Genomic DNA, 27,962 nt, shown 5'->3' with positions numbered 1-27,962 from the left:
TCAGTTGCTAGAGAGAGCACTTATATATCCCAGAACCCTGCCTCCTGCCGGTCAGGTGATGTCGGCAGGTGTGGCCAATTACCCCCTCAGGCTGTTACCCCAGCAACCTGCAGCTGGGGAGCTGTGTTTGGCCTGCAGAGCTCCCTGGCCAGGCTTCTTCAGCCTTAAGGAGCAGGCACATCTTTGTGCCCTGCTACAGAATGTGAGTAAGATCTTGCAAAAACTCTGCTGACTAGGCACACTGGCTGCCTATACAACTCAGTGTCACATGTATGAAGCCCTCTCATGTTTCAAAATGGCCATAGGGACACTTTAAGTAAAGCTCATTTGACCCCTGTGGCCTTTTTGAAATGCTGGGGACTTAATATGTGATTCTGAAGCAGTGCTAGAGTGTTCTAATTAGAACACATCAGAACACATCTATAGACAGCCACTGTGCTCAACATAAGGCACAGCTAGAGTTCTGCACACTTCTGAGGGAGTTAAGAAAAAGGAAAATAACTTGGTTTTGTTCCAGAGAAGCATCAGCAGTGTACTGCGGTCCAAATTTGCAATAGAACAGTTGCCTGTACCAGTATAGTTCTTGAAAGGTCTTGGGAGGGTAAGCATACCAAGCTATGTTGTTCCTTTACGAATGTCTCAGAAACAATGTGAACATCAGCAACGACACACACAGATAATTAAATATATACGAAAGCCTTGCTCTCAGGGAATTAAGAACTCTGTACTGGTGCTAATGCAGTTCAGATCAGGTTCTCCTGTTACCATAACCAGTGGCGATGCATAGGGGGTGCACAGGGCTGCATGTGCACCCCCTGAGAGTGCCCATGCACCCCCTGACCAGCTGTGCTCACAGATTAGGCAATAAGCAGAGGGGCAGGCAGGAACACCAGTGTTCCCCCTGCAAGTGCCGGCTGATCGCTGTGATTGCTGCAGCTGCTTCTGGGACTGGCTGCAGCCACTTCTGGGAGCGTCTGCAGCGATTGGCTTGCAGGGGACCATCCCCCCACATCGGTGGGACTGGTTGCCATGGGCATCAGTCTCCCATGGCTATAATTTACAGTAGACTACTTGTGACTGTTAACACCAAGTGCTGGGCAGCAGTTAGATAACCTAGTAACCTCTAGGGCTGCATCTAAATGAGTGCAGATATGTGACAAGTGGCACCGCGGACCCATACACCACAGAGCACACATGCAGGCATTTCCCGCTCGCTGCTACCCTACTGTATGTGGGGGGAAGTGGGGGTTTGACCCTGGGATCTCACACTGAAAAAAATGTGGGGTGGCGCACATGGTGGCAGTGTGCACCACCCAAAACCAGAGCCTGGCCAGCTGGAGCCACACTCTGGCTGCCAGCCAGGCTTCCTGCCATGACTGCAGTCCTGGGAGGCCCCTAGAACTCTAGGTAAGACTGCTGGGACCAGCACAGTTGCTGGCTTCAGCCTCCCCTACCCAGGGTAACCTACCCTCCTCCAGGGCATGTGTGATATGGGCACTCCCTGGGACAAGAAGCAATGGGACAAGGTGTGCCACTGCTACTTGCTCTAGGGCAAACAAATGTCTGCTCCCATCTGGACACTGCCTAGGGTGCCAATGGCTTTGTTCAGAAGAGGTCCTGGTGGAGGAAATGCCACCAAAAATTGCGGCACTGAAGTCTACTTTATGATATTTAAAGACCGGGCTCTTTAACCCTGTTCAGCAGCCAGTCTAGGAGTGAAGCCCTGATAGGTAGACAAATGAATGATCTTCGCTTCAGCAGCTCCTGCTGCCAAGCTGTTTCCAAACATTTTAGCACCTGCCTTTCCTTTGGATTAAACAAGGAAGGCCAAGAGGGGGATGCTGGTGTGCGGGCAGCTCAGTGTCTCCATATACATTTCCTAGGCTTTTGCACCTTGGAGAGGTCGCTCTACCTTCCCTTTATTTTCAAGTGAGGATTACGTTCAGCCAGCTGATGTTTCGTTTCATGTAATTCTCTTGTCTCATGAGACAGATGCCTGCTACAGAGTCCCCTGGACCTTAATAGAACTCCACATGTGCACAAGAATGAGCTCAGGTGCAACAAGTTGCAAGACTGAAGACTGTCTCCGCTCTTACTTTTTTTTTTTAGTACATCTACTCTCTTCCTCAATGATTTCCATAGGAAACTGATATTCTTACATAGCTCAGGCTCCGATCACTGAAAATTCCTACCATATAGGTGTGATAAAATAAAATGTGAAAGTTATAGATTAGTCTCCATAAAACAGTGATCCTGGAGTGAAAGCCATTGTTCATGCTGCTTTTAACAAGTCTGACAGGCAGCATTTTCATGCTGTTAATAGAAAATATAGACTCTGGAGAACATATGTTCCAAATGTTTTGGGAACTAAGACAAATGTATTATTTAGACAGTCAACTTTGGAATCCTTCAAGTTTTTCGTGTTTTAATAATGTTTGATGATAAATAATTTAAGAATGTTTATTAAGGGGGGATTGTCAAAAAGATTTAGGAGAGTGAGTTTCAACGGGATTTGTGCTACTAAGTCATTTATTACCAGATCCAAATTGACATTGTTGGGACCTAAATGGATTTAGCTGAAATACAGATGCTTAACTCAGAATCAGGTAATCTAAATCTGTCCCACTTTAGCAGCTACAAAACCACCTAGGCCCCTTCTGTAGACACTTCCCTCTTGATCGGGAAAGTGTCACCAAGACGACTAACTTGTGCTTGAGTCTGTATGCTTCCTGAGCAGAAGGCAGCATAACTATGTTCGTGCAACACTGTGCCCTGACCATGAAGAAGAGCTAAGTAGTCTGTCCAAAGTGCTATATTATGGTAAAATTGTATATGCTACTGGAGAGCCAGGGAGTAGGAAATCTGTGTTTTGTTCTTTTCTGGAGGTTTCTTGGAGGTGGATTTAGGTTTCTGAAGGTTGTTCAGTTTAGGATATTAGCTACTACTGATATTAGCAAGTTTTCACATCTGTAAACATGCAGTTGTGTCTATAGTTTGTGAGAGTGGAGTTAATCCTGGCTAAGCACATGTTAATTTAAGTGTCATGGGACAGGGTGAATTGCATCTATATAAGAGATGGAAAAGTTATTTCACTCATTTTTGACACTCGAAGACAGGGGTAGTCAATCTGCAGCACAGGTGCCATAAGTGGTATGGGCAGTGTCTGTGTGTGGCATGCAGCAGATAGGCCAGGAAGCAGAAAGTAATGTGGCAGATTAGGCAGGGGATATAGGAAAGGAAGCAGAAAACAGAGCAGCGGATTGGACAGGGGAAAAGGATTGTAGTGGCACTTGGGGACAGTGTGGGGCTAATTTGTGGCACACCTACCAAAAAGTTGACCCCCAATGCTTTAGGAGACCACAGATTCAAGATCCGAATCAGAAATGTTATTGGTAAATGTTCTGGTTAGGACAGACTGGTAGGGAAAGGTGGCAGAGAAAAAATCAAGACAGAAAAAGGGAGCACTTAGTGGATAGAGTACAAAACAAATGCATAGAAACAATGGAACATGAAGAGCAAATACGGATAGAGAGATTTCTAGGAAAAAAGTGGGGTGTAGGACATCCATTTATGCTGGTCTAGGTATAGAGCAATGTCCTTCCACTCTTTATACATAAAACAGGCTTAACTTTTACTGGAAGATTTTGTCTTTTTGGGTTTTTTGAAGTGGAAGTGACACTTCTGCATATAGTAGTAGAAAAGGCTTACAGCATACAAAAACTGGTTTGTGGATTTTAACTTAGTAAGACATTAGCACAGTCTTTAATTCTTGAAACCTCAGTGTTCCTCATCCTTAGGCTGTAAATCTTCTTTGCAAAAGCAGCTACCCCAGTGCTTAGACAGGTAGAAACTCACTGTGCGTTAATCAGTGGTATGGTAAAGGGAATAGGGCCACATTTCCCAAAACTAGTTTAAGATTTTGGGGTGCCTAAGTTTTTGGGTGTAGAAGTTGGAAAACAAAAAAAATGTTGGTGTCCATTTTTGAGGAATTTAAACCACAGAGAATAAAGACAGGTGGGCAAGGGTTAGGGAGACAAAAGGATAAAAAGCATGGGTGATAGAAAGACATTCAAATAAAGAGACAGCGTGAATGGGTGAGTGCAGGAAAAGGTTTTGCGGGATCAAAGATCCATTGAACATAGAGGACTGGAAGGGGCCTCTGAGTCATCAAGTCCAGTCCCTTGTAACAACAGACAACAGTATCAGATAACGTGAGTCAGAAATCTATCATGCTGAATGCTAATTAGGTCATTTGCCCCCCACTACTTCCATTGCAAGGCTACTCCAAACCTCTCACAGATGGGACACTGAAAGAAGAAAAGTTATGGTATAGCTACATGAGTTGTTACCATGGAGGGTAAGGAGGGTGTGAACTTCAGTATGATAGCTTCTGCATGGGAATTGCCTTTGTGCGTGCTTTTCCCTCCCTGAAGGATAGCTCACCCCACTTTCACTGAGGGGCAATCTACCCCACATTTACTGCAAAGTAAAATCAACCATATGGGCAGTTACTGTGAAGCCTAATGTACTGCTTGTTCATTCCTTTGCACATCTCAGAAAGTTACCCCTGCAGACACTCACAGAAAGGAGAGACAGAGAGTGCTGGAAGCAGAGGAAGGGAAATGGTGGTCAGCAGGGACCTGGCTTGCTGACAGTTCTGGAGGGAAAAAAGAAAGAAAAGTCTTAAAACAAAAGGTTGGGTTTTTTTAAAACATTTGTTTCATTTCATTCTGTGGAGTTATTTAATTAGTTTTTTTAAGAGCAATTGCAATGAGTGTGTCTAGTAACTGCCCATGAAATGGGCATCTATCCTTTATCTTGTAGTGGCCTCTGCTAAAATGTCTACCTGTTGGAGAGGAGTTCATGGCCATTGGTAGATCTGGCCCTGCCAGGGCTCTTTGCTCTGCCTAAACACTAGTGGGCATGTCTACATGTCTACTGCTTTAATAAGCAGTAGCCTATTTTACTGCACATTAAAGCATCACGCCAAAACCTGTGCTAATACACTAATGCAGGGTAAAATAGGCTACTGGGCATTAAGCATCACTAAAAAAGCATGCTCTTGCACTACTGTGTGTTAGGGCAGCCTAATGCACTTTTATTTAGTACCTCGCATTAGAGGCACTAAATTGAATGTGCGGTAGCAAAAGCACATGAATGTGTAGACGCGCTCAGTGTGTAGTGCTTGAGAATTGCCTTTAGAAAAATCCAGACGCAGAACACCCAGACAATGTCTATGCACTTGCTTATAAGCACTTGAAAACAATTTCCAAACATGATTACCAGTGTTGTATTTTTTATACTACAAGTACTATGATTGCAAAGCCACATTTAAAAAACATTGAAAGGTATTTTGGCTGGTAAGTTTATAGTAAGATTCAGACTTTCAGACTAGAGTAGACAATAATAACATCAGCAATAATAAAATTCTTTTAATATATACACTGGGCACCATTGTTTGAACCATGCCGTCTAGAATCATGATAGAAAAATGTATTTTCAAGTACAGCTTTGGCAGAAGTTTCCTTGACGCCCATTTTGGAATATAGTTACTGCTAATACAGGTCAAGCCATAGTATGGACAAGCACTTAGAGAAGCTCTAGAGAACTATATAATGTTGTTTTTATTGCATATTATGTATCCTATCTATAATGTGCTAGGAAAGTTTTCCCATCTCTAAAGCTTCTATGAAACCATCACTAAGGTTACAGTTTATATTTATCAGTTAACTTGCTAATTTGAAGGAAAAGCAGTGAAGTAGAATTGCAGAAAATAGAAAGAACATGAGCAGGTCAAAATATCCAAAACAGCAATATAAAATGTTCCAGTGTAAATACATTTCTATAAAAGGTGTGAATGAAACTTTAAAAAAAAAAAGATGGATTCTGTACAGTCAATGAACACAATTATAAGTATGTATTGAAGGGGAATATTCTACCAGGCATGGATCCACTGATAATAATTAATAAGAATATACTTCACTTCAGTCAGTCAGGTGCCCAACATTATTTCACAGTTGACTGTTCTGAGGGTAGAGGTACTGACCTTTGCCCCAAATCTTAATAATTTACTGCAGTTTTATCATTAAATCAGGATATAATTGGGAAGGAAATTAGGTTTTTTTCATGGTGAGAGCAAAGTAATACCGTTAATTTAATCACATGTAGGAAAATGCTTTCTGTAGTCATTGGGTATTTTGCTGTGGTTTTTTTTAATTAAGTAAAGTAAAAACAATGTCATTTTTTGTCATCTGTGTTTGATGAAAATATGACAGTGTGATGTGATTTGCAACTTAAACACAAGCAGGGAAATCTTTACATTTCTTTAGATTCGGCAACAATAAATTGTAAGGATGGACAAATAAGAAGAATTTGTTCTAAATTTTTAATGCATTTAGAATCTGAAAAAAAGGGTTGTAGTCTTTTTTTTCTCTGCAAAAATCTCTGTGGCTTGATACAAGAATTAGTTTAATTTAGCATTTAGAATACTCAAATTTGCAAATAACAATGGGAATGAATATTTCATGACAAGGAGAATGATCAATTATAGTTTTCTGACCATAACTAGTAGCTCAGCATGACTGATCAAGCACTTATATTTTGCAAACTAGACTTTTGAGCCCAGCTAATTAAAAACCCAAAGAAACCCCCAAACCCACAACTTTTTAAAAAATATGAAAAGGCAGGTGGAGGTGGTTAAATAAGCCCTTTATTTTTTTTTCTGTTGTGGGAAATGCTTTCCAGTTGCATTTGGTACCTTCAGTTTGTTATGTATTCAGTGTGTAGTGTCATCATAAACCAGTTGCACCTGCAGCAGCCCCTATTGTCTCAGGGAGAGAGCTGTAAAAGGCTTAAAGAAGAAACACTTCTGTTAATAGCATGTTGGTATTTTCACATGGCAGTGAGAGAATTCTTGTTTTCAAACAGAAAATGTGCAGCCCGGGTCAGTGGGGTTGGAATACAGTGTTTATACAAAAATGCACCCTCAGGCAGTATTGAGGAAATACTACCCATATGAAAATACAGACAGGAATCTAAGCAGATGTATGTGGGCAGGACCACAGCATTTGTATTGAACAACTCTACTTTCTGGGGAACATTTATATGAAACAGAAAAAACAAACTAGGACCTGAAAAAAAAAAAAATCGTGATCTGGCCTGTTATGCGTAGCAGATGCTTGCAGCAAAAGCAATGTTTTTGCCCTGTGACTTGTGATGTCACTGAGATGCATTTTTGTAGATGCTTCGCATGTGGAAACACCCCCCACCCCCCAGCTCTGGTTGCATTCTTGACCAGAAGTTACTAATAGCCCACACTTCAAAATATTCCACAAGGCATAAAATGACTTAGCAAATAAAGAATCATGCAGTAACTTTTTACATAACTCTTGCGATAGCATTTCCACATTAACAGTGCTTGCTAGCTAACCTGGCCTGAGTAGTGTACTTGTGAAGGTTCAAAGCAAGGTATGCAGTGAGTACATGTTAGCTCAGATTAGAGTTACTTCACTTTTTCCCTTTATAATAAATACTGCTTTTTGTCTGTTGTTTTGGAAAAAAAGAAATTAAAAAAAGATTGTAAGGGATTTTAGTTCTTGCAGTATATGGCAACAGCACAATTTAGGGGGTGTGGCATTAAAAACTGATTTTAATCACAGTGTGGTGCTGAAGACTGAAAGGTCTGAGTGGTTTTTAAAAAGATTTACTTCACTTAAGCCTAGGTCTGCCTCTGAGTGACGTCACTAGTTTTAGCAGCAGCACAAGAAGGCTGGGTGAGTGACAGCCCAGCCTACTTTTTAATAGCTTTGTCATGTGACTGGGAACAGTAGTAAGACAGGTGCCTTCAGTTCACTCTCAGTAAGGGTCTAGTTGCCTGCATGAGTGTATGCTCTGTGTGTGACTGTGGACTGTAGTTTAAAAGCTTTACTGCTGTCATTCAGAAGCTGGATGGCGTGGGACATGTGCAACCAGGACTCTGTATGGAGTGATATAGAGGTGAGCTGTGCCTTATAAGCAACGTGAGGATTGTCTTGTGTGCAAACCTTTTAAAGGTATTTTTTTTAAAACAGAATAATTACAAAACTGTGCTAGATATAATACTTTGCAAACAAGTCTGAATCTTATCTTAACTCCAGTAAGTTTGCTATTTTAAGGTTACTCTATGATGCCTTGAGCAAATCAAAGCTTAGCTGCTGTCATCAGTATCTCCTGCAGTTGGAAACTATTTTCATGTGCCTTTGGCTCGCTTTCCAGTCATATGCAATATTTATGCTCTAAGATATTGATATGAATCAGTGTCTGAAGTCTTTCCAGTGGCGTTTAGTGGCCTGGTTGGAAAAATGCCATAGCTATTTATAAGATTAAGATTTTTTTTTATTTTAAAAAGTTAAAATTATCAATTGGTTTCATGTGCTGATTGCTTTTTCACTATATTCTGTTCAGGATTTTTTCTCGTTTAGCAGCTGCACAATTCAGACACACACAGAGAAGGATGAATACCTCGTTGTTTTGTTTTAAATGCCTTTAAAACATTACAGGAAATAAAATGTTGCTTTACTTGTCATTGTTGTATTGGATGATTGCATTGTAGTTGGTGTCCCGTAGGATAAGGTTCTCAGTTAATTCAAGTCGTTCAACAAATGGTTAAATCCTACTGTACAACAGAGACAACAGGATGAACCATGAGAATAGAGTTTATGCAGGACTGTGAGAGCTGCTGCTGCCGCTGCCGCTGCTTGTGTAAAAATAGACGGCAATACATCAAATCCACAGCTTCTGCTGGCTACAATTCATAAAGGAAAAAAGCAAGCAGTTCTCTCGTAATCTCTGGAGTATAAAGTGAGGTTGAGGATTTCTGCATGTTTGCATTCAGCAAAATGGAGTGTTATCTGAAAGTTCTGGCAACTTGTGAAGCAAGGGAAACTTTCTTTGGATCCCATTGAGATGAATCCAAAATACAGACCAGCTCAAAGGAATGAAGCTGTCCCTAGGAGCTTGGAATATGTACTTGAAATGCTCCCCTTAGGCAACAGGAAAAGAAAAAATGTTACATGTGATGCTTTTTAAATGAGATGTTCGGGTGGTGCAGAGATACCCATCTAAAGTAAAATGTTACAGGGTTCTCCCTTCATATGGTTGCATTTTCCTCTCTAGTGAAGTATGCATCAAATTCTTGACTTTTTCTGTCATGTTTTAAATAGTTGGCGCTCACCATTGCTTTCACTGATTTCTGTTTGCATATTGTAATTGCTCTTATCTTGTTTTGATTTCTTGGTAAAGTGGAATAGATATGGATAATTCATATGTCCTGTAGCTATTATGAGTCAAGGCTGTAAGTGGATGACTTTCTGGCTCCAAAGTCCTAATTGTTTCTGAGTAGCTGGAGTATCCTGTGGGTTGTTGTCTGGCTTGCAGCATGGGTCTCAGCTGCTGTAGCTTCATTTTTCCATCATGTATTATTCCTAATGCTGCTAGTAGCTGATTGAGGAACCAGCTTATATGGAAATATTGAAGATTTATTTTAATCACCAGAGTTCCTGCAGTAATTTCAAGCTAGTAACAGAATAGATAATATGTAGCAATGGGTTTTTTTTTTCCTTCCATAGAGAAAAAGGTTTGATCTTCATATTTATTGTGTGGTGGATGGATTAGCTGTTGGTAGAATTTTACCAACTGTCTGCTGCGTTGCACTTTGTGTAGCAACAGAGCACGGGGTGTGTGCGCTTCTCTGGCTCTGGGGATCACCTTTACTGATCTAAAATATTACAAACAGCAGGTACGGTAGGCAGCTTTCATTTTTTGAATCATTAATGTTTGCTGTCAACTTAAAATGCATTATACCGTCTTGCACATAATGACAGGATGGCGTGTTGCTTAATAAAGGCCTGCATCACTATAGCTGATCAGCGTCCCCAGTGTTTCACAGTTTAATGAAGGTGATATACAGTAAGGTTGCAAAGATTGATAGAGAGAATCCACATGACACACATTCTGTCAAGTCTGTCTTTCTTTGCTGGGTTCATCCCCTTGCCTGTTTTAAAAAACTCGTTAAAAATAAAACAAAGATTATTTTTGTTAATATAATTAATACGGCACAAGTCCAGTCTTTTTTTTTAAATTTACCTTCAAAGGCAAAAAATGTCTAAAAGGTTAATGGAGAATTATACTAATTATAATGATTCATTATCATCAGTGCAGTTAAGCTAATTTATTGTTTGCTCCTGAACTAAGAAAAAAAAGGAAGTTGGAATGAAATAATGCACAATAATTAGTCTTTTGTGTTTAGTGACTGCTTTATCCTCTTAAATCCTTAATTATAAAATTTAGGATATCATTATAAAATAGCTATCATGTGAAATAACTGTTGGAAGAGAGTAAAATGTACTGGAGCAATGCAGACACACCTGTTACAGATGTATAGGCAAAGAGTAAATATCAACATGTCAGAGGAGGACAGTTTTAGGACTTGGACTGTTAAATCTGGCATCCACCAAAGGCCAAATATAAATTAATAACAGGAACACTTGCTACTAATGTGTCTCAGATTAGAAGCATAATGCCATATTCAGAAACATTGATTTTATTATCATGTCCACATTGGCAAGAGCATATGTACTTCATTTCAGCGAATACATTTTTAAGTGACATTGCAGTCATTATATACAAATGAAAGCTGCAACAGGCATTTTTTTAATACAGCTGTTTTTATTGCTGCTTTAAAGTGTCCATTGCAAGACTTTAAAATGCATAAAATCAAAGACATAACATGTTTAACTAGGTGATGTGGAGACAGAAGCTATTTTTACAAATGAAGGCAGTAACAGATCAGCAGGATAGTTTAGAAGTCTACAGCATCAGTTTTAAACCGCTGACCTCTGCAACACAAACCTGGGAATGATGCTGAGAATCTACCTTTTCAGTCAAAAACTAGATTATCTTTTAATGAGATCACAGATTTCATCTGTGCATCTAAAAAGGTCATCTCTGCATTATAAGATTGTTGCTGGAAAATTATGTCACCATTAGAAAAGGGGGGAGCTTTTAATTTTTTTCTTTGTATTTTTATATGACTAAAATAAAAACCCAGTAAATATGAGTATCCAAAATATTATCCAAGGGAGGCTTTGCCTGTTGAAGTTTGGAGTCCTTGTAATAGAAATAAAAGCCAGTGATATTTCAAAGGCTCACCTTGCAACCCCTGAGTTTCTGTGCCTCTTGGCCTATTCCACAAGTATCCCACTAGACCTGTGGAAGTTGTAAGGTAAATTATATATCCCACAAGCTGTACTGAGTCTTTATGCCATTAGATACAAAGTGTTTGCTCATGATTATGCTGCTGCATACAGCCTATGCAGTACAGACTTACCAAGAGTCACAGAGATGAAATATCTCAGTGAGATTTATCTTATTCCAGGCTGCCTTCAGCAGCTCTCTTTTGTATGACTGTAAAAGGTGGTACTTTCAAGAGTGACAAGCAAACATGGAGTAAACCACATCCTGGGTTCTTGTCCTGTAAACACCTTGCTGGATGGTGGTACTTCTTGGAGTGCTTTCAATTGGGGGCTGGACTTGATGATCTTCCAGGTCCCTTCCAGCCCTAATGTCTATGAAATCAATACAAATAGGAATTAGGAAATCATTCAAACTGCCCAATCGACTGTAGTCCGTGAGTACTTGGTGTCTAAATTTTCTGTTTGGTCCATCTTTAACATTAGGACAAGTTGACAACACCACAAATAATTGGTTGCAAGTGGTAATAAGAACTTCACTCTTGACTGGCATTGTTATGGCTTTTAACAACTTAGTTGCTGGATAGTGAAGTGGTTTTTAACTACTTAATTATTGATGCAGCTTCTAAATAGAGGAATCCAATGCCTTTTTTTGTTGCAAACATGGAACTTCAAAGAAGGTCTACAAGAGAACATGGTGTAGTAATGGAAGTACCTGCTGCAGTAACACATTGACTACTGAGTGGGGAATACCAAGTAGGGCCATGGTAACACTGAAGTGGTGGGCTTCAGTTTTTTTTATATGACTTTTTTGTATGACTTCTTTCAAGTCTTGTTACACGTTTTCTACAATTAAGAAGTGGTTTGGGTAGCATTTTAATATTGTTGTGCTACCAGGGAAGCATAATATAAAAATACATATTTTAGCCTAATTGATACGTAAATGGCTGTTAATGACTTATGAAAGAAAACCGATTATGGAGTTATAGTAATGTATAGCAGTGTTGTTTTTATATAATAGATATGAAATTCACCCCAGTAAAGAGAGCCTGTGCAGTTTAAACCTCACTTAATTTTTTCAAGTTCTGAGATACAGTGTCGTACTAGCCTCTACTCCAGGGTTGATCAAAGGAAAATTCCCTTTTAGTACATCTAATAAAGCCACTGCTAGCAGACTCTGAGGATTGAGGAAACTTGAGCAGTTTTGTTAAGTGGGTGCAGAGATTTATGGCTTGGTTAGGAAGGCACAAGATCTCAGGAGATTTGGGAGGTGCACAGAGCAGTATCTGCTGCTGCATCCTTTAGTGGTGTGTGGCATATATATGATGGCCACTAGCTTGGGACAGAGCTGGGGAGTTGAGTTTCCACAACTTTCTTTAAAGGATTGGCTGGTGTAGCTGCAGAGTGCAGTAGATTAAGAACATCATGGATTGGGAAGAATGTACAACAGATTAGCTAGGTGGGTATCCACCAGTCATACTGGTTTCTTTCTACTGACTGAGACAAGAGAGAGGGCTACATCTTGGCCTTGTCTGCTGGGATTACTAATTTTGCAAATACTAGGGTCTCCAGTGAATATAAGGAATTGGCTAGTAGTTGGTTATTGCTCAGGGGTGTGATGAAGAATATAATTTACACCCTCATCAGCTGCCCATTGCTACCTCAACTTTGCTCACCTCTGCTAGACTAGTTATAATTGAATGTTTGGTGTTTCTTTCAGAATGTAAACTCAAATGACCTTCTTTATGGAACAAGTGACTTGAGGTTTAATTCTCATCACATGCTACTGTGGTTAATAAATTCTTGTAATTAATGAAACTACGTGTTTCTGTGTTTATTCCTGCAGTGTGCTGCTCTGGTTGGTGAAGACCAGCCTCTTTGCCCAGATCTCCCGGAACTTGACCTCTCCGAACTAGATGTGAATGATTTGGATGCAGACAGCTTTCTGGGTGGACTCAAGTGGTACAGCGACCAATCAGAAGTTATTTCCAATCAGTACAACAATGAATCATCAAATATATTTGAGGTAAGGGAAGCCTGTACAAGAGTACATTTCAGATGACTTCGTGTTTCTACCGGGTGGATGACTGTCTTGTGTGTGAAGAAGAGTCAGTAGATGTTGAAGTTCAATTATGACATCTGGTATGGCCTCTAACTGATGCTTTTAATCCTTGTGATCCAGAGCAGGCCTATGATCTGGAGAGAGAGTCTTGGAAAGAATAAAACAGAAATTTGATTTTTGAAATGAAAGGGACCAGGGTACATACATTACACTATGGTGTAACACTGAGCTATTTCAAAATAGTCAGTTACAAAGGAAAAACAAAAGTTAAAACCTGTTTGTCATCTCCATTCGCATTCCTCAGAAAGAAACAAAGTGGAATACAGTAGAATACAATCACTAGATAGTGATGGATCATTAATGTTTATACCTTATTTCACCTGGAGGCTCCAGTTGGGGCCTTATTACACAAGGAAATGTGTACTCACTTAACAAAACAATGTCACAATGTAAGTACAAAATGAGACAGACTGGGGGAGAGCATAAGGTAACAGTGAGATTATTATGATTTTGCTTCACAAGCAACAGTACGAGCATATTAGATAGATAGTCATTTAGGGGTGTTTTATAGACATCATGGCAGTGGGCAATTTAAAGTCAGAGCTGAAGGGTGTTAGGGGAGATTTAAATACCCTCTTTAAAATACTGCCTTCAGAATCAAGGTATATAATCAGTACTTCAGATACTGATATCCCCACCGCCCACCCCTCTCATTTTCTGGTAAGAGCTCAAGATTCTTCACTCTGTAATTATGGGACTACCATGCCTCTTTTGAACTGTAAGGTTTTTCGTCCTAGATGGTAATAAATACAATTGGTCCCTCTCTTGCTGGGAAATCGGGCAATACATTGATTAGCTGGCAGGAAGATCTTGTGCAATGATAGGCTATCATTCCGTCATTCTTACCTTCCAGATCAGATGCATGGAAGTTCATATTCCTGGTCCACTTCTCTGGGAAGTCCCCAAATTAAGTAATAGTATATTTGAGAGCTACTCAATATGAACTGTTACAATAGAGTAAAAAGCACTTAAAGGTGAAATGTATCTTGGTTAGGAAAATTTAGGCCAAATTCTTCCCATGTACACGGGTATAAATGTAGTAAATGAAGTTTCTCTGGACTGACAGTCATGTGGCTGAGAACAGAGACAGGACCTCTGAACCTAATATGTCTAGCACTCATACTACTGTAACCTGGGACTATTTCCCTGCAGTTATCCTGGTATGAAACCAGTGTATATAAAAGCAAAAGCAGATCTTCCATCTCCAAAAGAAAATAGGGAAATTTGAAGCATTCAATATTATATTTTGAGAGGCTTCAAGAATCTGTATTTGAATTTCAGTCATAGTAACCAAGTCTCACATGTAACAGTATCACCCCCATCCACTGGACTGCTCAGTGGGGAACTTTTATAGGAACGGGAGCTAATATGTTTATAGCCAATATCTGAATATTGCTGGGTAAGGAAAAGTTTTGTTAGCTAGAACTCATGCTCAAAAGAGGAGCGTATTCTCCCTAAATTCTTGACCTCCTTCCTTGGGCAGGTTAAAATCAGCAAAGAATTTAGATCTATAAAAATTAAGGTCTTGATTCTGTGAGGTACATGAGCTTATGCCAAACTATAAGCATATGAGTTATTCTATTAAGGGGATTACTTACAGCGATTCAGTGTTTAAATTTATATAAGATAGAGCTGTCCTTTCTTGTGTGAGTTGATCATATTCCTGAAGATCAAAAACTCTGACTTGATGCTCAGCTATATAATGACATTGGCTTTTATTGTGGTGATTAATATTAGAGTGTACAGCAATAGTGTTCAACAAATAGCGCCACATGAAATGTATCTGGGCATTTGTGTCAAGTGCATCAAGGTAAAAACTGTTGTGTGGGAAACCATGACTTGATAGTGAAATATTTTACATCTTTCCTACTGGGAAATTCTGCTGTTGTTTTCACAAATGCTCAGATTTCATGGAATTTACTGACTTTACTGCATCTATGTGTGTGCTTTACTGCAGTGTTGACTAATTAGCTTTACAGTAAAGTGTCACCATCTACACATGTTGGTTTTAGAGTGCCATAAATTAATTAACTCTGCTGTAAGATAGTACTGTCACATTGGGTCACTGTTAGGGACAGTACTATCTTACAGTAGAGTACTTGCACGTGCTGAAATGCACATGTAGATGGTGATGGGCTAGTTGGTGTATGAGAGTGCTAAAGTGCAGGCACGGGAGTGCTAAAGTGTGGTTATGTGAGTATACATTTTCTTGTGTTCCTGCCACCTAGTCCTACACATTAGCACCCATGTGTCCTGGCCAGCCCCCCACTATCCAACACTGGCACCCAGAGCCTGGGGATGATCCCCCATGTCCCCTGCCAGCCTGCTGCCACTCTTCCTGACTCAAACTGCTGTGGTCCCAGGCGCACGTGTAGATGCTGCACCCAGGAGCAGCTGACTCTGGTGCAAATTGTGCTGGAGTTTATCACATTGTCTTCATGGAATGTGTAGATGCACCCATTGAACCACTTTAACTGAGGCTACAGTTTGGTCCAGAGAATTCTTGCCTTCAGGTGCATGTTATTCTCTAATGACATTTTGCAATAAGACAACAGTAGATATTAGTCCATATTGTGGCTTTTATGTTACAGCCACATTAGGGAGGTGCCCTACACCATGGGTTAGCAGGTAGTTTACTAAGAGAGTGTATAACGAGCATGAAATCACAGACCTTTAAGATGAATAGACTGGCTCCAACAATGGGCTGTAGCTGGTAACAGACATCAACCAAAGGCAGAACCATGACATGTCCCAGCAGGGCTCTTTTACGATGTCAAGGGCTGTTGCCACGAAAAACCTTTCCCACCTAACTTTTAGATATGACAGTCACAAAATTCTTGCTGTCTGTATGAGGAGGTTGAGTTGTCTTTTCACCTCATTGCACATGTGTTCATGCCCATGTAGATTGTGGCCCACTGTGTATAGAACTACTATGTACATGCAATTCAGTTTGTGAAGACTGGATTGGCTCAAGGATACTAACAGTGAATATCTTGGTAACGTTAATCATTTCCATCCTTATCTTTGTCATCATTTTTCTTCTAGGAAGAGTGAAATAAAGTTGTATATCCCATTGTAATTCCACATTCTGCAAGTATACATGTAGCTCTGTCTTGTTCCTTCTGCATCTTAACACGGCACCTGGGGGACAGTTCAGGAATAATACAACGTATGTTCTTTCTCTGAAGATTATCTCTAAGATGCCCTGAGATGAATTAGCTGTGGTAGTTCATAGAACTCTACCCAGTCTCCTACTTGATAATCTCTGGATTTTTTTTCATACTTCAAGCCTTTATTTTTAAACAAGAGAGCATTTTATCTTGGTCATCCTGGAGTTGTGTAGCTTGTAAACAGCAAACTTTTAACTGATAGCTGATACAGAAACTTGAAATATGCTCCAATTATTTTCAAAACAAAATGGCAACAAATGATAGTACAAGCATCACCACAATAAACAAAAATCTAATCGTATTCCTGATGCTACAGAAATACAGAAAAAATAGGTTAGGAGGGGACCTCAGAGGGTCTTCTCATCCAAGCATATGTTCTAAATAAGAGCTAAAGTTTTCAGGAAGGGTTCTTGAAGTTTGAGGTACCTGAATGTTTTATATTATAGAAGGGGAGTGCGAAATTTGTTCTGAAAATCAAGTCTTTTTAAGATGTATGAATCTATGTACCCTCAAGCTCAATCATACTAAAGGCATTTCCCCTGCAAATATCAGTATGTCTGAAATTTGTGTACAATAGAGATGATTAATAATTGTAATAGTGTCTAGGGACTAACTAAAAACAAGGTACCCTGTGGTAGACACTGTATAAACAGAATAGGAGACAGTCTCAGCCCTGAAGGGTTTCCTATCTAAATATGATGAAAGATACAGTCTTCCATATAGTGGGGTTTCTTTGATTCACCAATGCTTTACTCTACTTTTATATCAGGGTAGATTAAGTTACTTTTTGTTTTTCCCCTTACATGCTAAAAACTATGTTCTTTTTCTATTCAGAGCTTGACAACCTCTGATTTTTTTGATTTATTTATTTTTTTGCTCACTTTTTTTCTCTTTTTGCACACGATTCTGTCCATTTGAAATGTATGCTAAGAGAGCCTTTACCCCTCAGGGCACTGTCTATTGACATAGGCTTGTGCAAGTAAATAGTTAACAAGCTACACAAGATCAGTTATATAGCTGGCTTTCTTCATCATTCACTTTCATGATTTCCTTTTGTAAAGGAATCAGACCTTAAAAACTATATTTGTAGAAAACTGATTTAGCTGCCTTTTTTAAAAAATATGAAAATGTTTTCAACTCTTAAAGTCCGTGCTATGTGAAATGTGGAGACCTGTAGACCTTTAGGTAATATAAATTAGAAGGCATTTTTGTGTTCTTCCTCTGGAGATGAAAATTATTACCTCCTGAGGTGTTCTTCAAATATATTGTACTCTATTATATAAGGCTAGTCATATTTAAAATTATTTATGACCAGTGCACAGCGTTTGCAGAGGTTAAGCATATACAGTAGATATGTATATATTGCCTGCACAATTCACAAATAGATCAATGGATGTAATCTGAAATGAGAAAGTGTGGTCTGTAGGCTGATAGGCAATAGCCAATTAAAGTCTAATTGAGCTATGTAGTATTATAAAGAATTTGCAAGTTCAGTGTTCTAATATCTGAAAGAACATTTTTCACCTTAAACAGATTTAGAAAGGCCTGAATTGCTTGTTCTGCTCTGGATTTAATTCCACTTTTTAAATTATATATAGTCTAGAATTGCTCAGTATGTTTGTTTGTTTTTATTTTTAATTGTTCATCATAGGCATGTTTCAATTTACTTTCAGAACTGTGCTGGGGTGTTGTGTATTTGGAAAGCTGAATAGGCTACTGTGTTTCACTGGTGGCTGCCAAAAATACTGTGTTACAAGCAATGAGAATGAGGGACAGGGAATGAGATCCACAATGGAATGCAGGCTCTTTATTCTTGGCAAAGGGGAAATATATGAAGATAAATGACTCCTTATCCAGTTGGAATGGTTTGAATCAAGAAGATGATGTAGGCTTTTAACATCATCAGGGTAATTTGCATTAGTTCAGATTATAAACTCTAATAATCTGTGGTGCTGCCAGTCTCTTTTACTACTGCAAGTTATTCATTCAAGGTTTGCAGCCAGATTGATTAATGAATTACCAGATCTTGCGTAAAATGACTTTTAAACAACCACCAATGTTTTCTTTGCCAGTCTTGTGACTGGTGTTAATGGGTTTCCAGGGGACTGAACCTCTATAGATTTTTCTGAACTGGCCTCTTCCAGCATTTTTTCCACTTTTTAATTTTCTTCAAAACTAGTAGCCCAGGGCAGGCAGTTCAAGGAGATATAATCTTGGGGAAAAAAAGACATAGTAGTCAAATCCTTGATGGCTGATGCCCTTCAGTGCCAAATCAGCATGATTTATCATAGCCATCTATTCAGCACAACAGAGTCTAGAGGTGAGCTGCATGGTGTACCTCACACAATATGCATAACTAGAGCTCTGAACTTTGAAGGAAAGCCTCAGAGCTATTTGCAAAGTGCTGGTGCTTAGTGAATACTAAATTACATTTAGGAAATAGTCTACTGCTACCAGTTATACTTCATTTTTATTCTTGACACAGACACCTAAATCAGAGAACAGTAACATTTCAGAGATTATGGAAGCAGTTTGGGTATGTTCCAACACTATAATAGGATCAGAATTTTAAGGCCTTTTTTATTATTACCAATAGTCACTTAGTTTCTACTGCAGTGTACTTTGTAGGGAATTACAGCTTTTACTAAAAAGATTAAAATGCTATTATGCAAATGATTGCAGTATGTTATTATGTTTACAAATTAACATCCATGGCTCAACACACAAATTAACTAACTATTCCATCTATATTATTAAGGATTTAATAAAGTAACTGTTGATAAAAATGGGGAGCTCAGAACAGTTAATAGGAACTGATTGTGATTTAACATAGAACTTAAACATTGTGTTTAATGTTCTAGATGGTATAATGGCAGAATAAAGCTTATCAAAGTGCTTAAAAGAATTGAGATTGTGTGAACAGCATAGCAGCCTGTCTGAGGCCTTAGTGAGCTCTGGGCAATAGTGTATACTGAGCAACATATCAGTAAATCTGAGGGTAAAGTGAGCACTGTCTTATACCAATATATAGTTTATTGTATTAATAGGTTGTTTACTCCAAGTCTAACTAATATATGTTAAATGCTGAATATATGGTATGCATATCCAGATTACTTAGCAACTTATGCCTCCAAAATGTTTCTCATAATGACATTTTGCTATGGCAAATGGAGTTTCACTGCAGAGAGTATCACTGTACAACAAAAGAGGAGAAGGCTGAGTTCAGACTGAGATGGCTTTACAAACAGGGCTGCAAATTGCTATTCCTAGCAGTTCATAAGAAATCATAAAAACAAGCAGATAAGAGCCACCAAGGTCCTAGAGAAATGAATGTACAGTATGTGGTTACAGGGTAGGTTTAGTAGAGGAACAGACAACATAGTAGGTTTAATACAACAATAAACATAAAAGGCAGAAGATGCAGATTTGGGATAGAAAACTTTATAAGAACAATAAAAGATGACAATGCTATAATAAAAAAGCATTCTGAGCTAGGAGAAAGACCCTCCTCTGTTCCAATTGAGAAGAACAGAGAATACACAGCAAAAAGCAAGAGTTTTACATCGGTGATAATACAGGAGTCACAAATTCCTTTTGCAAAGATGTTTTCTTTTGCAAATGTCCTTGTCTTGGGTTGTATAATGCCAATGGAGCCAGTCTTTTTGGCAGGCGTGCCACAAATAAAGCAGTGCACCCTCCCCAAGTGTCACTCTGATCACCTCTCCCTGCCATATCTGCTGCTCCGCTTTCTACTCCCTGCCTTGTGCTCCCTGGTGATCTGCTGCTCTTCTTTCCATTCCATGCCCTATCAGATACCCTGCTGCCTATCAGATACCCTGCTGCCTGCCTCTTTCCTAATCTGCCATGTGCCAGACACACAGGGGCTGCCCATGCCACTTGTGGCACCCGTGCTGTAGGTTGACCACCCCTGGTTATAGGAATGAGATTGATACATAGTATGGTACATCTTTCGAGCCCTGAGTCCACAAGTTTGGAGGGTCTTTGCAAGAACATTATAACTTTCTGGAAGTCCTTTGTAAGTTATAATCCACCACAAACTTTCCTGGCATTTAAAAACTCTCAAGCAGTAAGTGCAATTTATTTTGTTCAAAGCAGCTACTATGTTGTTGGGAAGAGTTTATGCAAATTTTCTATATCTAGCTTTAGCAAGGTGTGTTGTTTCTCCAACTTTCTTTCCCAATTGGACAAATGGTGCTGTTTTGTACTAGTCCAAATTTGTCTCTGTTAATGTGAGCCCTTGCAAATTGGTGGAAATCTTCAGGCAAAAAGAACCCCTGAACAAACAAAACAACGTTGCTTTGAGAGCTTATTGTTTGATGGCTTAATGGCCTCATACCATTCTCAGGCAAAGAAGACAGTGCAAATGATCTCCTGCACAGTTCTTCTCTGCTGCCATTTCACTGCATTTGCCAATGCTTAACCTAAAGTGGCCAAGGTTTAAACAATATCTTTAAGCCTATCAAAGTACATGTACAGGTACCACCATATCTTTACTCAGCTTACTGCACATCATTTTTCGGCTTACTGCACATCATTTTTACGTGAGGGGAAAGTGGTAAAATAATTATATCGGTGGCCAAAGTCTTGGCCCATGTTAAAAGAGGCTCTTAAGGACACTGTGTTACACTGTGTTCCTACCAGTCACATATCTAAATACAAACTTGTGTCAGCTGCCATACAGACAAAAATGTAATAGCCTCCTTTCACATAGGTCATCTTAAATCCATTTTGGTCACAGTCACACTGCACATCTGTTTTAGTGAGATGCAGCTTCTTAAGGTGGCATTTGGACTTCATAAGCACACAAACAACCGAGCTATAAATTGCCACTGCTGGAGTTATTTTGAATAAGTGTATACTGTTTCATATTTATAATGGCAAGGCTTCATAATATTCACAGTGAATATATAACACAGATCAGTTCAACAAGCATGAAATTGTATGTTGTCAACTTGTCACATAAATAGAGCCATATTCTGGCTTACAATAATGTTGAACTAAACATTTTTTCCCTAGAATTGCAGGAAAGGGTCACAAAAAGTGGGAAGGTAGCACTTCCTTTTGTTAGAAAAAATTGTCATTGCTGTTGGTGAATAAATATTTCTCTGTGGATTTTTTTCTCTTCCTCACTATTTGCTAAAAAGAAAAAGTTTGCTTTAGTTAGACAAATGCTAATTGGCTAAACTATTACATTTCTTTTTCCCCAATGGTTTTATTTCTAGTGTATCTTTTTTTAATGTTGCTATTTTTGTACTGCACATCAGTGCTAATTGCTATTAAATGGTCCAACTTAACCCTGGCATGCACTCTCCCTCCTCGTCCACCTCCTCCTCCATCCCACTTAACATTAACTTAAGCCCATGCTAGGAGGAGAAAAATCAAGGCGAGGCTTAATTTAGGGCTTTTTTTTTTTTTTTACTTTGTACCATTAAACTATTGTGTGTGTGTGATGAAAGGGTTTGCTGAGAGCAAAATTGAATGAGAAAAGAAGTTTGGTGTTGGCTTTATACACTGCAGAACAAAAAAAAATGCAAGCCTTCTTTAAAGATTGTAATAAATCCATATAAAATATCTTTTAAATTAAACCTTAGTTGTACAGAATATGTAAGAGCTTATTTTCAGGTATGCCTAAAACACAAAATTCCAAGTGAAGTCAGAGTTGCGAGTAAGCCGTATCTGATTTCAGCCTCTGGTTTCCACTTGTGCATGTATTGTTTTCATCAAGAATGTATGCAAGCATGTGTACTAGTAACCCATGCTTTTAAGTGGCAGCTTTTAATACGTGAACATGAACCTGGTTTTAAGCCCTAAATTTGAACCTTGCCCTTGTACTGCTGTCCAGCACCGAGCAGAAGGGTCAAATTTACATTATGTAAAATATATGTTATAAAATGTTTGTTTGTCAGTAAAAAGTTTGCAGTTAAAAAAAATATTTTCTTGGGTTCACAACCCCACTGGAAAGGTTAAAATTTGCATACACAAAAACCTATTAAGATCACTTGTATGTACATCAATAAAAAGTAGCTTTAGCTATCACAAGAAGTCAGGCTGCACAGAGTTTAACCAATATAGCTTGGAATACATTTTATGTTTTCTGACACTAAAGACTAGCAGTCTTATTTCCTAATAAGTAAAGAGATAGTAATTAGCAGTTTATGATAGTACTTAGCCTGTATGGCCAATCTTACTTTTGTTCTTTTCTTTCTGTGAGCTCAGTCATTGTGCTTCTTTCTAAAAGCACAAATCCAGATTTTGGTTTTGTTTTAGATTCTTGCCCTTTGGACCATATTTTTTTTTCTTTCTTCTTTGCACAGAGGCTGGTCCCATGAGTGGAGCTTCTAGGTATTATGATAACAGTATTACAAAAATTAGTAAGACTAGAGTCCTTTCTATGAGGAAACCCTTATAGCTTTGTGCTCCTGCTCTTATTCTGCTTGTTGATTTTATTTTTTTCACACCACCGGCAGCTTCTCTGAACTATAACTATCAGGTTCATCACACAAAACCTGGATTATTATCGTCCACATCTCACAGAGTTAGGTATGTGGAGCTGATTCTGATGGACCACCATCTTTGGCCTGAGAATAGCCCCAGAAAATTCACTTTATCTGTAAATTTTTTTCTGAAGTGGCAAATATTCTTTGCAGTTAAACTTCACTCCATGTATTCATGAGAGATGAAAAAAGAATGGTCTTAGTCTATAGGCCTTCCCTGTGTGTGATCTGTTTAATCTGAAAGGGGAAAGAAGGTGAAAAATGTTTCCTGGCCTACGAGGTGATTTTTAATTTTTTTTTTTTAATGAAATGATAACCAGCCTGTGGAGAAGCTTTTTGGCCAGAAGGGCATCCAACTTCCCAGGTGAGTTGGTAAGGGAACTCCCCTAGCAGGTCTGTCACAGGAAGGTAAGCAGAATCCTGAGATGAACTGAAAATGACTCCCAGATGGACTGAACTCTGCGAAGGAAGTAGTTTGCTGCCTTCCTAAATCACAGAATCACAAGAGCTAAGTCCGTCTTCACAAGTTTGCCACTGAAATGTCTTTGAAGCAATAGCCACAACCAGGATCTTAACTTTGGTAAAGATTCTGGGGGTTTAGGCAAGTCTGTTAAGCAGTCACTGAAAATGATCTTGGCTCAAAGTAGAAAACATGATGACATAATAGGTTCCTTCCCTCAAGTGTTTCCAGGCTCCACTGCTGGGATGCTGACTATGTTCTTCATTTAATTTTTTTTGTACGTCTTAAATATTTTGACTCAATATAGATGTAAAGCAGAAAAGAGACCCCCCCACCCCACCTTATTTCTTAAGTATCAGAAATAATAAAAAATGGATAAATAAAACAATTGGCACCCTTAAGTCTGTTTTGTGGAATATAATGTATTTTAAGACCTGACCCATTGCCTCTCCCTCCTCTCTGCTTGTTAAGAAATGGGTGACGGGGCAAATCTCTGGGAGCAATGAGGAGATTGGCATTTTGTAGATGGTTCTGAGGAGATCAGAGACTACCCAGGCATCCTGTTACAAAAGGAAGAATGATTTCTGTCCTAGGCAGTCTGTTCCCAGGGCATGACAGAAAGACTGTTGTTCCTTTACATCCTTATTAATACCTTGGGCAGTTTGTACACTCTGGATCCCTGGGGCTCTTACTATAGTACTTTTGGGGTTTGCTTTATGTTTTGCTTTATGTTTAGCAAGGTGCTGAGCAATTTCAGCGTGGGAAAGATAATAAAAAAGATTCTTCAGGGTTTGGCAGGGACTGAAGAACTTAATATCAAACTTTCCCACCAAGAATGTCCTCCTTTAAAAGGCTGGTGATGAGTTTTTCTGCTTGGCTTGAAACTTCTTGTGCTTTGGCCTTCAGTAATGAGCATGGATCCCAGTTTTCTCTGTTTAAAAATCATAAAATCTCTGATAAAAATTACACATTCTTTGATTAAAACCCCCTAAATCTTCAATTAAATACACATACTCCATGCACAGATATGGGGGCATGCGCCACCCCCAAGCCCTCCCAGGAGTGTGCTCAGTGGCAGGCAGTCAACTCCTTCACCCACCCCCTAGATGAGTCACCTGCATCCCCAACCCTCTCCCTGCTGGCACCCTGTGGCTGCACATTCTGGCCCTGAGCCCCAAGCCCCATGGACCACCCAGCTGGACAGCAGCCCCAGTCCTGCCCAACTCAACACTCAACAAAATCTTGTTCAATTTATCACTGTTCAGTTATATGGATTATACAGACCAGTGATTCTCAACCAGGGACCCATAGCACCGTGGAGTGTTTCAAGATCCTTTTAAGGGTGCCATGTAGTGTTAGCACTGCTAGGTGTGCAAACATGATTTACAAGATAAACCAAGAGATTTCAAATTGGAATTCATGGTGGTAAAAGCATTTCAGCCTGCTGTGTTCTTTCTGAGTTCTTTGCAACAGATTAATTGCTGTATTATTTTTCTGTAATCAAAAAATAAGTGAGAACTATGGGCTGGCATTTTCTGAGGTGTGCTTTGAGTCCCAAAAGGTTGAGAATCACTGATATAGACTACAGTGCTTGATTGTGCTTATACGAGTGGTCTCTGAATGTTCTAATCTGAGATTTTGGGTGTTTATATTATGGCACATGAAAATTTTGGATAGGTTGCTCTGCGACGCTTTGAGAATGTAGGTGTAAATGTATTTTACCTTGTTTTTTTTCCTTCATAAACAATATCATCCTTAGCCAGACAAATGCATACTTCACTGGGATAGCCTCAATTATCGTGCTCATTTCTGTAAACTAGCAAATCTCTGGTGGATGGACTAGTGAGATATATGCCACTCTGCTTTAGTAAATAGAAAGCTATGTGTGTGGCTGTTGAGTATGGCACACCTCTGGCTGGAAGTGCCTTTGTAAGGTATTTCATAAGTTCACTTGGGGGGGGAGGGGTCTGTAAGCAGATCAAAGTGGCACATAGTGGATGAGGTCTGGGACACTAGAGCAGGTTCTAGAAACTTTGAAAAATTTCCTTTTCCTTTTTTGGTTTTGCGTAAATTTTCCCACCAGGAATACATAGAGGTGGAAAAAAAATCCACATGAGCATAGATCTCTGCTTCCCTCACTACTCTTACTAGTGTAAAAATTTTAGGCAAAATGTTGTCACTGGGTCACTCTGGATGTCTCTGGAGAAAAGCCAAAATGTGTTGGTTTCCTTGTGGGTGTGAAAATGTTACACAGTTCTAACATCACAGAGCTTTTCATCCGCAAATGACATCCCTTTCCAGCTAAAGGGTGTCAAACTGATTTTGCTTATACATGGTGGAAGTATTTCCATGTCTTGTAATTTCTTTGCTGTTGTATGAAAGGTCAGTTCAAATGCCTTCAGAGACCAAGTCTCCCATTTACAACAGGAAATCTCTTGGGTAGAGAGGATAACATTACAAAACAGAGGATAACATTACAAAACATCTCTGCTGCCTCTGGCACAGACTGGCAGCTCCTATCATGACACACTCACAGCACCTTATTACCAATGTTTTCTCTAAATCAGGTCTGAAGCTGCAGTTACCAGTTTCAGATAGGTGAAAACCATCTAGGTAAAATAACCCTGTACCAGGCTATAGCTGAACCCTGGAGGGGGCTCTTGTTAGTTTATCATCTTTTCCTTTTCTGATTACGTAACTTGAGGGTGGACTCATGGAAGAGCTCCCAAGAGATCCCAGGAGCCCCTAGCTAAAATTCTGCCAACAAATGGATGAAAAATGCAGATGGCTTCACTGTGTCTGATATTTCTAAATCATCTATAATACATAATGATTTGTGAGAGCTCTTTGAAATTGTAGCTGCACATTCAGGAATGGAATTAAGGCAGGGGTTTTTAGATATAAACGGGCTATCTGTGAACACGCTAGCTCACAGGCTGGTATCTATGTGGTACATCATAGTGCTGTGCAGAGATATGCAGAGCTTGCTTAGGGTGTGCTAGCTCCAGACCCTAAAACAGCAGTCACATTAGTGTGGCATTGTGCCCTGGCTAATAAGCCCTGCTTCTCAGCAGTTAAGTTCAGGCATAAATAACACACTAACACAAGTCTACTGCTTACGGTTGCACACCTGGTATAATGCAGAGCTAGTCTGGGAATTTCTGACTGCCATTGGTTTATTCTGTGTGGCTGTGCCCTTAATTTCCTCCCACCCCATGCTGTTCTCCCATCCGAGCCCTCCAGACCAGGCCCAAACCAGCACAAGCAACTTCTGGCAGGACTGCTCCCGGTGTTTCTCTGCTCCCCTCACCTCCAGCGGGAGCTGCCTAGCTGAAGCATTTCCTTGCCTGCGTGGAATGGTGCAGCAGGAGCAGGAGCAACAGGAGGAGCTGGCACTGCTGGAGACCAAGGGAGCAGAGGAGCATGGGGAATAACCCGTCCAGAAGCTGCATGTGCTGGCCAAGGCCCAGGTCAGTGAAGCTGTTCTGCTCCCCTCACCTCGAACTGCAGCTGCTCCTTCTGCATCTGTCCCCACTGCTCTGCTCCAAGCAGGAGGAGGGGGAGGGAAAGTGGGGTGCCCAGCCAGTTGGCTCCTGCATCAGTGTGCAGGGCTCCACTTCCCCCTCACCAACCTGGAGCGTTGCAGCAGGAACAGAAGGAGGGCTACAGGAACAGAGTGAAGGGGAGCAGAACTGCCATGCCTGCCTGGGCCCTGGCTAGCATGTGCAGCTTCAGCTGTCCGATGCTGCAGTACTCCCCGTTAGGGCTGTGCAAACGTTTGGGTGGTGTTTCGATTCGGAGGAGATTCAGCCCAATTTGGTGGCTGAATCTCCAAATCTGAATTGAATCAGGGGACCAGTTAAAAGGTTTGAATCGATTCAAAGCTCTCCAAATCTTCAGAAAAGATTTGGAGAGCTTTTATTCTGGCAGTCCCTGGTGGCTGCAGCAGGGAGCTGCAGCCAACTCTGAGCTGGTAAGTATTAGGGGCGGGGGAAGAGGAGCTGCGGGAGGGGACCATGGGGGGGATCCCTGCCAGCCTTCCTGACCCCATCTCTGGCCCTTTAAGAAAAAGCCCCAGTGCTCACTGTGTGCTGACGGGAAGGGGGGGGCCATCCCATTACCACCCACTGCCCCAATGCTGCATGGGGGGCTCTGCCACAAGCCCCCTGACCACCTCCTTGTTCCCCCAACCCCCTCATGAGCGCACTGCCCAGGCCAAGAAAAAAGAAAAACAGAGAAAAGCCGCACACTCATCACTTCTGCAGTGACCTCGGGGCTTCGGGGGCTCATGCAGAGCCCCCCACACGGTGTGGGGCAGCAGGGAATACCCCCTATCAGCGGGAACAGTGAGTGCGGAGCTTTTGTTTTTTTCATAGACATCAATTTTCATAGACATCAGGGCTGGAAGGGACCTCGAGAGATCGAGTCCAGCCCCCTGCCCAAAGGGCAGGAAGTCAGCTGGGGTCA

General features: G+C 40.2%; 1 protein-coding gene across 2 annotated transcripts in view; it reads left to right on the top strand.

The window, feature by feature from the left end:
* Window positions 1–7,810: 7,810 nt before the first annotated feature.
* The window catches only part of PPARGC1A (PPARG coactivator 1 alpha), an 88,667-nt gene continuing 68,515 nt past the window's right edge, over window positions 7,811–27,962 (top strand). Inside the window, exons 1-2 of one of the 2 annotated variants that reach the window (XM_019553218.1) lie at window positions 7,811–7,995; window positions 13,075–13,254. In XM_019553218.1, coding sequence (XP_019408763.1) covers window positions 7,948–7,995; window positions 13,075–13,254 — 228 coding nt within the window. In that variant the 5' untranslated portion in view covers window positions 7,811–7,947. The remainder of the gene's footprint in view (window positions 7,996–13,074; window positions 13,255–27,962) is intronic. The other variant, XM_019553217.1, reaches the window with a different exon arrangement.

This window comes from Crocodylus porosus, unplaced genomic scaffold (assembly GCF_001723895.1).
Source record: "Crocodylus porosus isolate Cpor-Errol unplaced genomic scaffold, CroPor_comp1, whole genome shotgun sequence".
In the NCBI taxonomy this organism is placed as follows: Eukaryota; Metazoa; Chordata; order Crocodylia; family Crocodylidae; genus Crocodylus; species Crocodylus porosus.
This window is presented reverse-complemented; position numbering and strand designations above follow the sequence as displayed.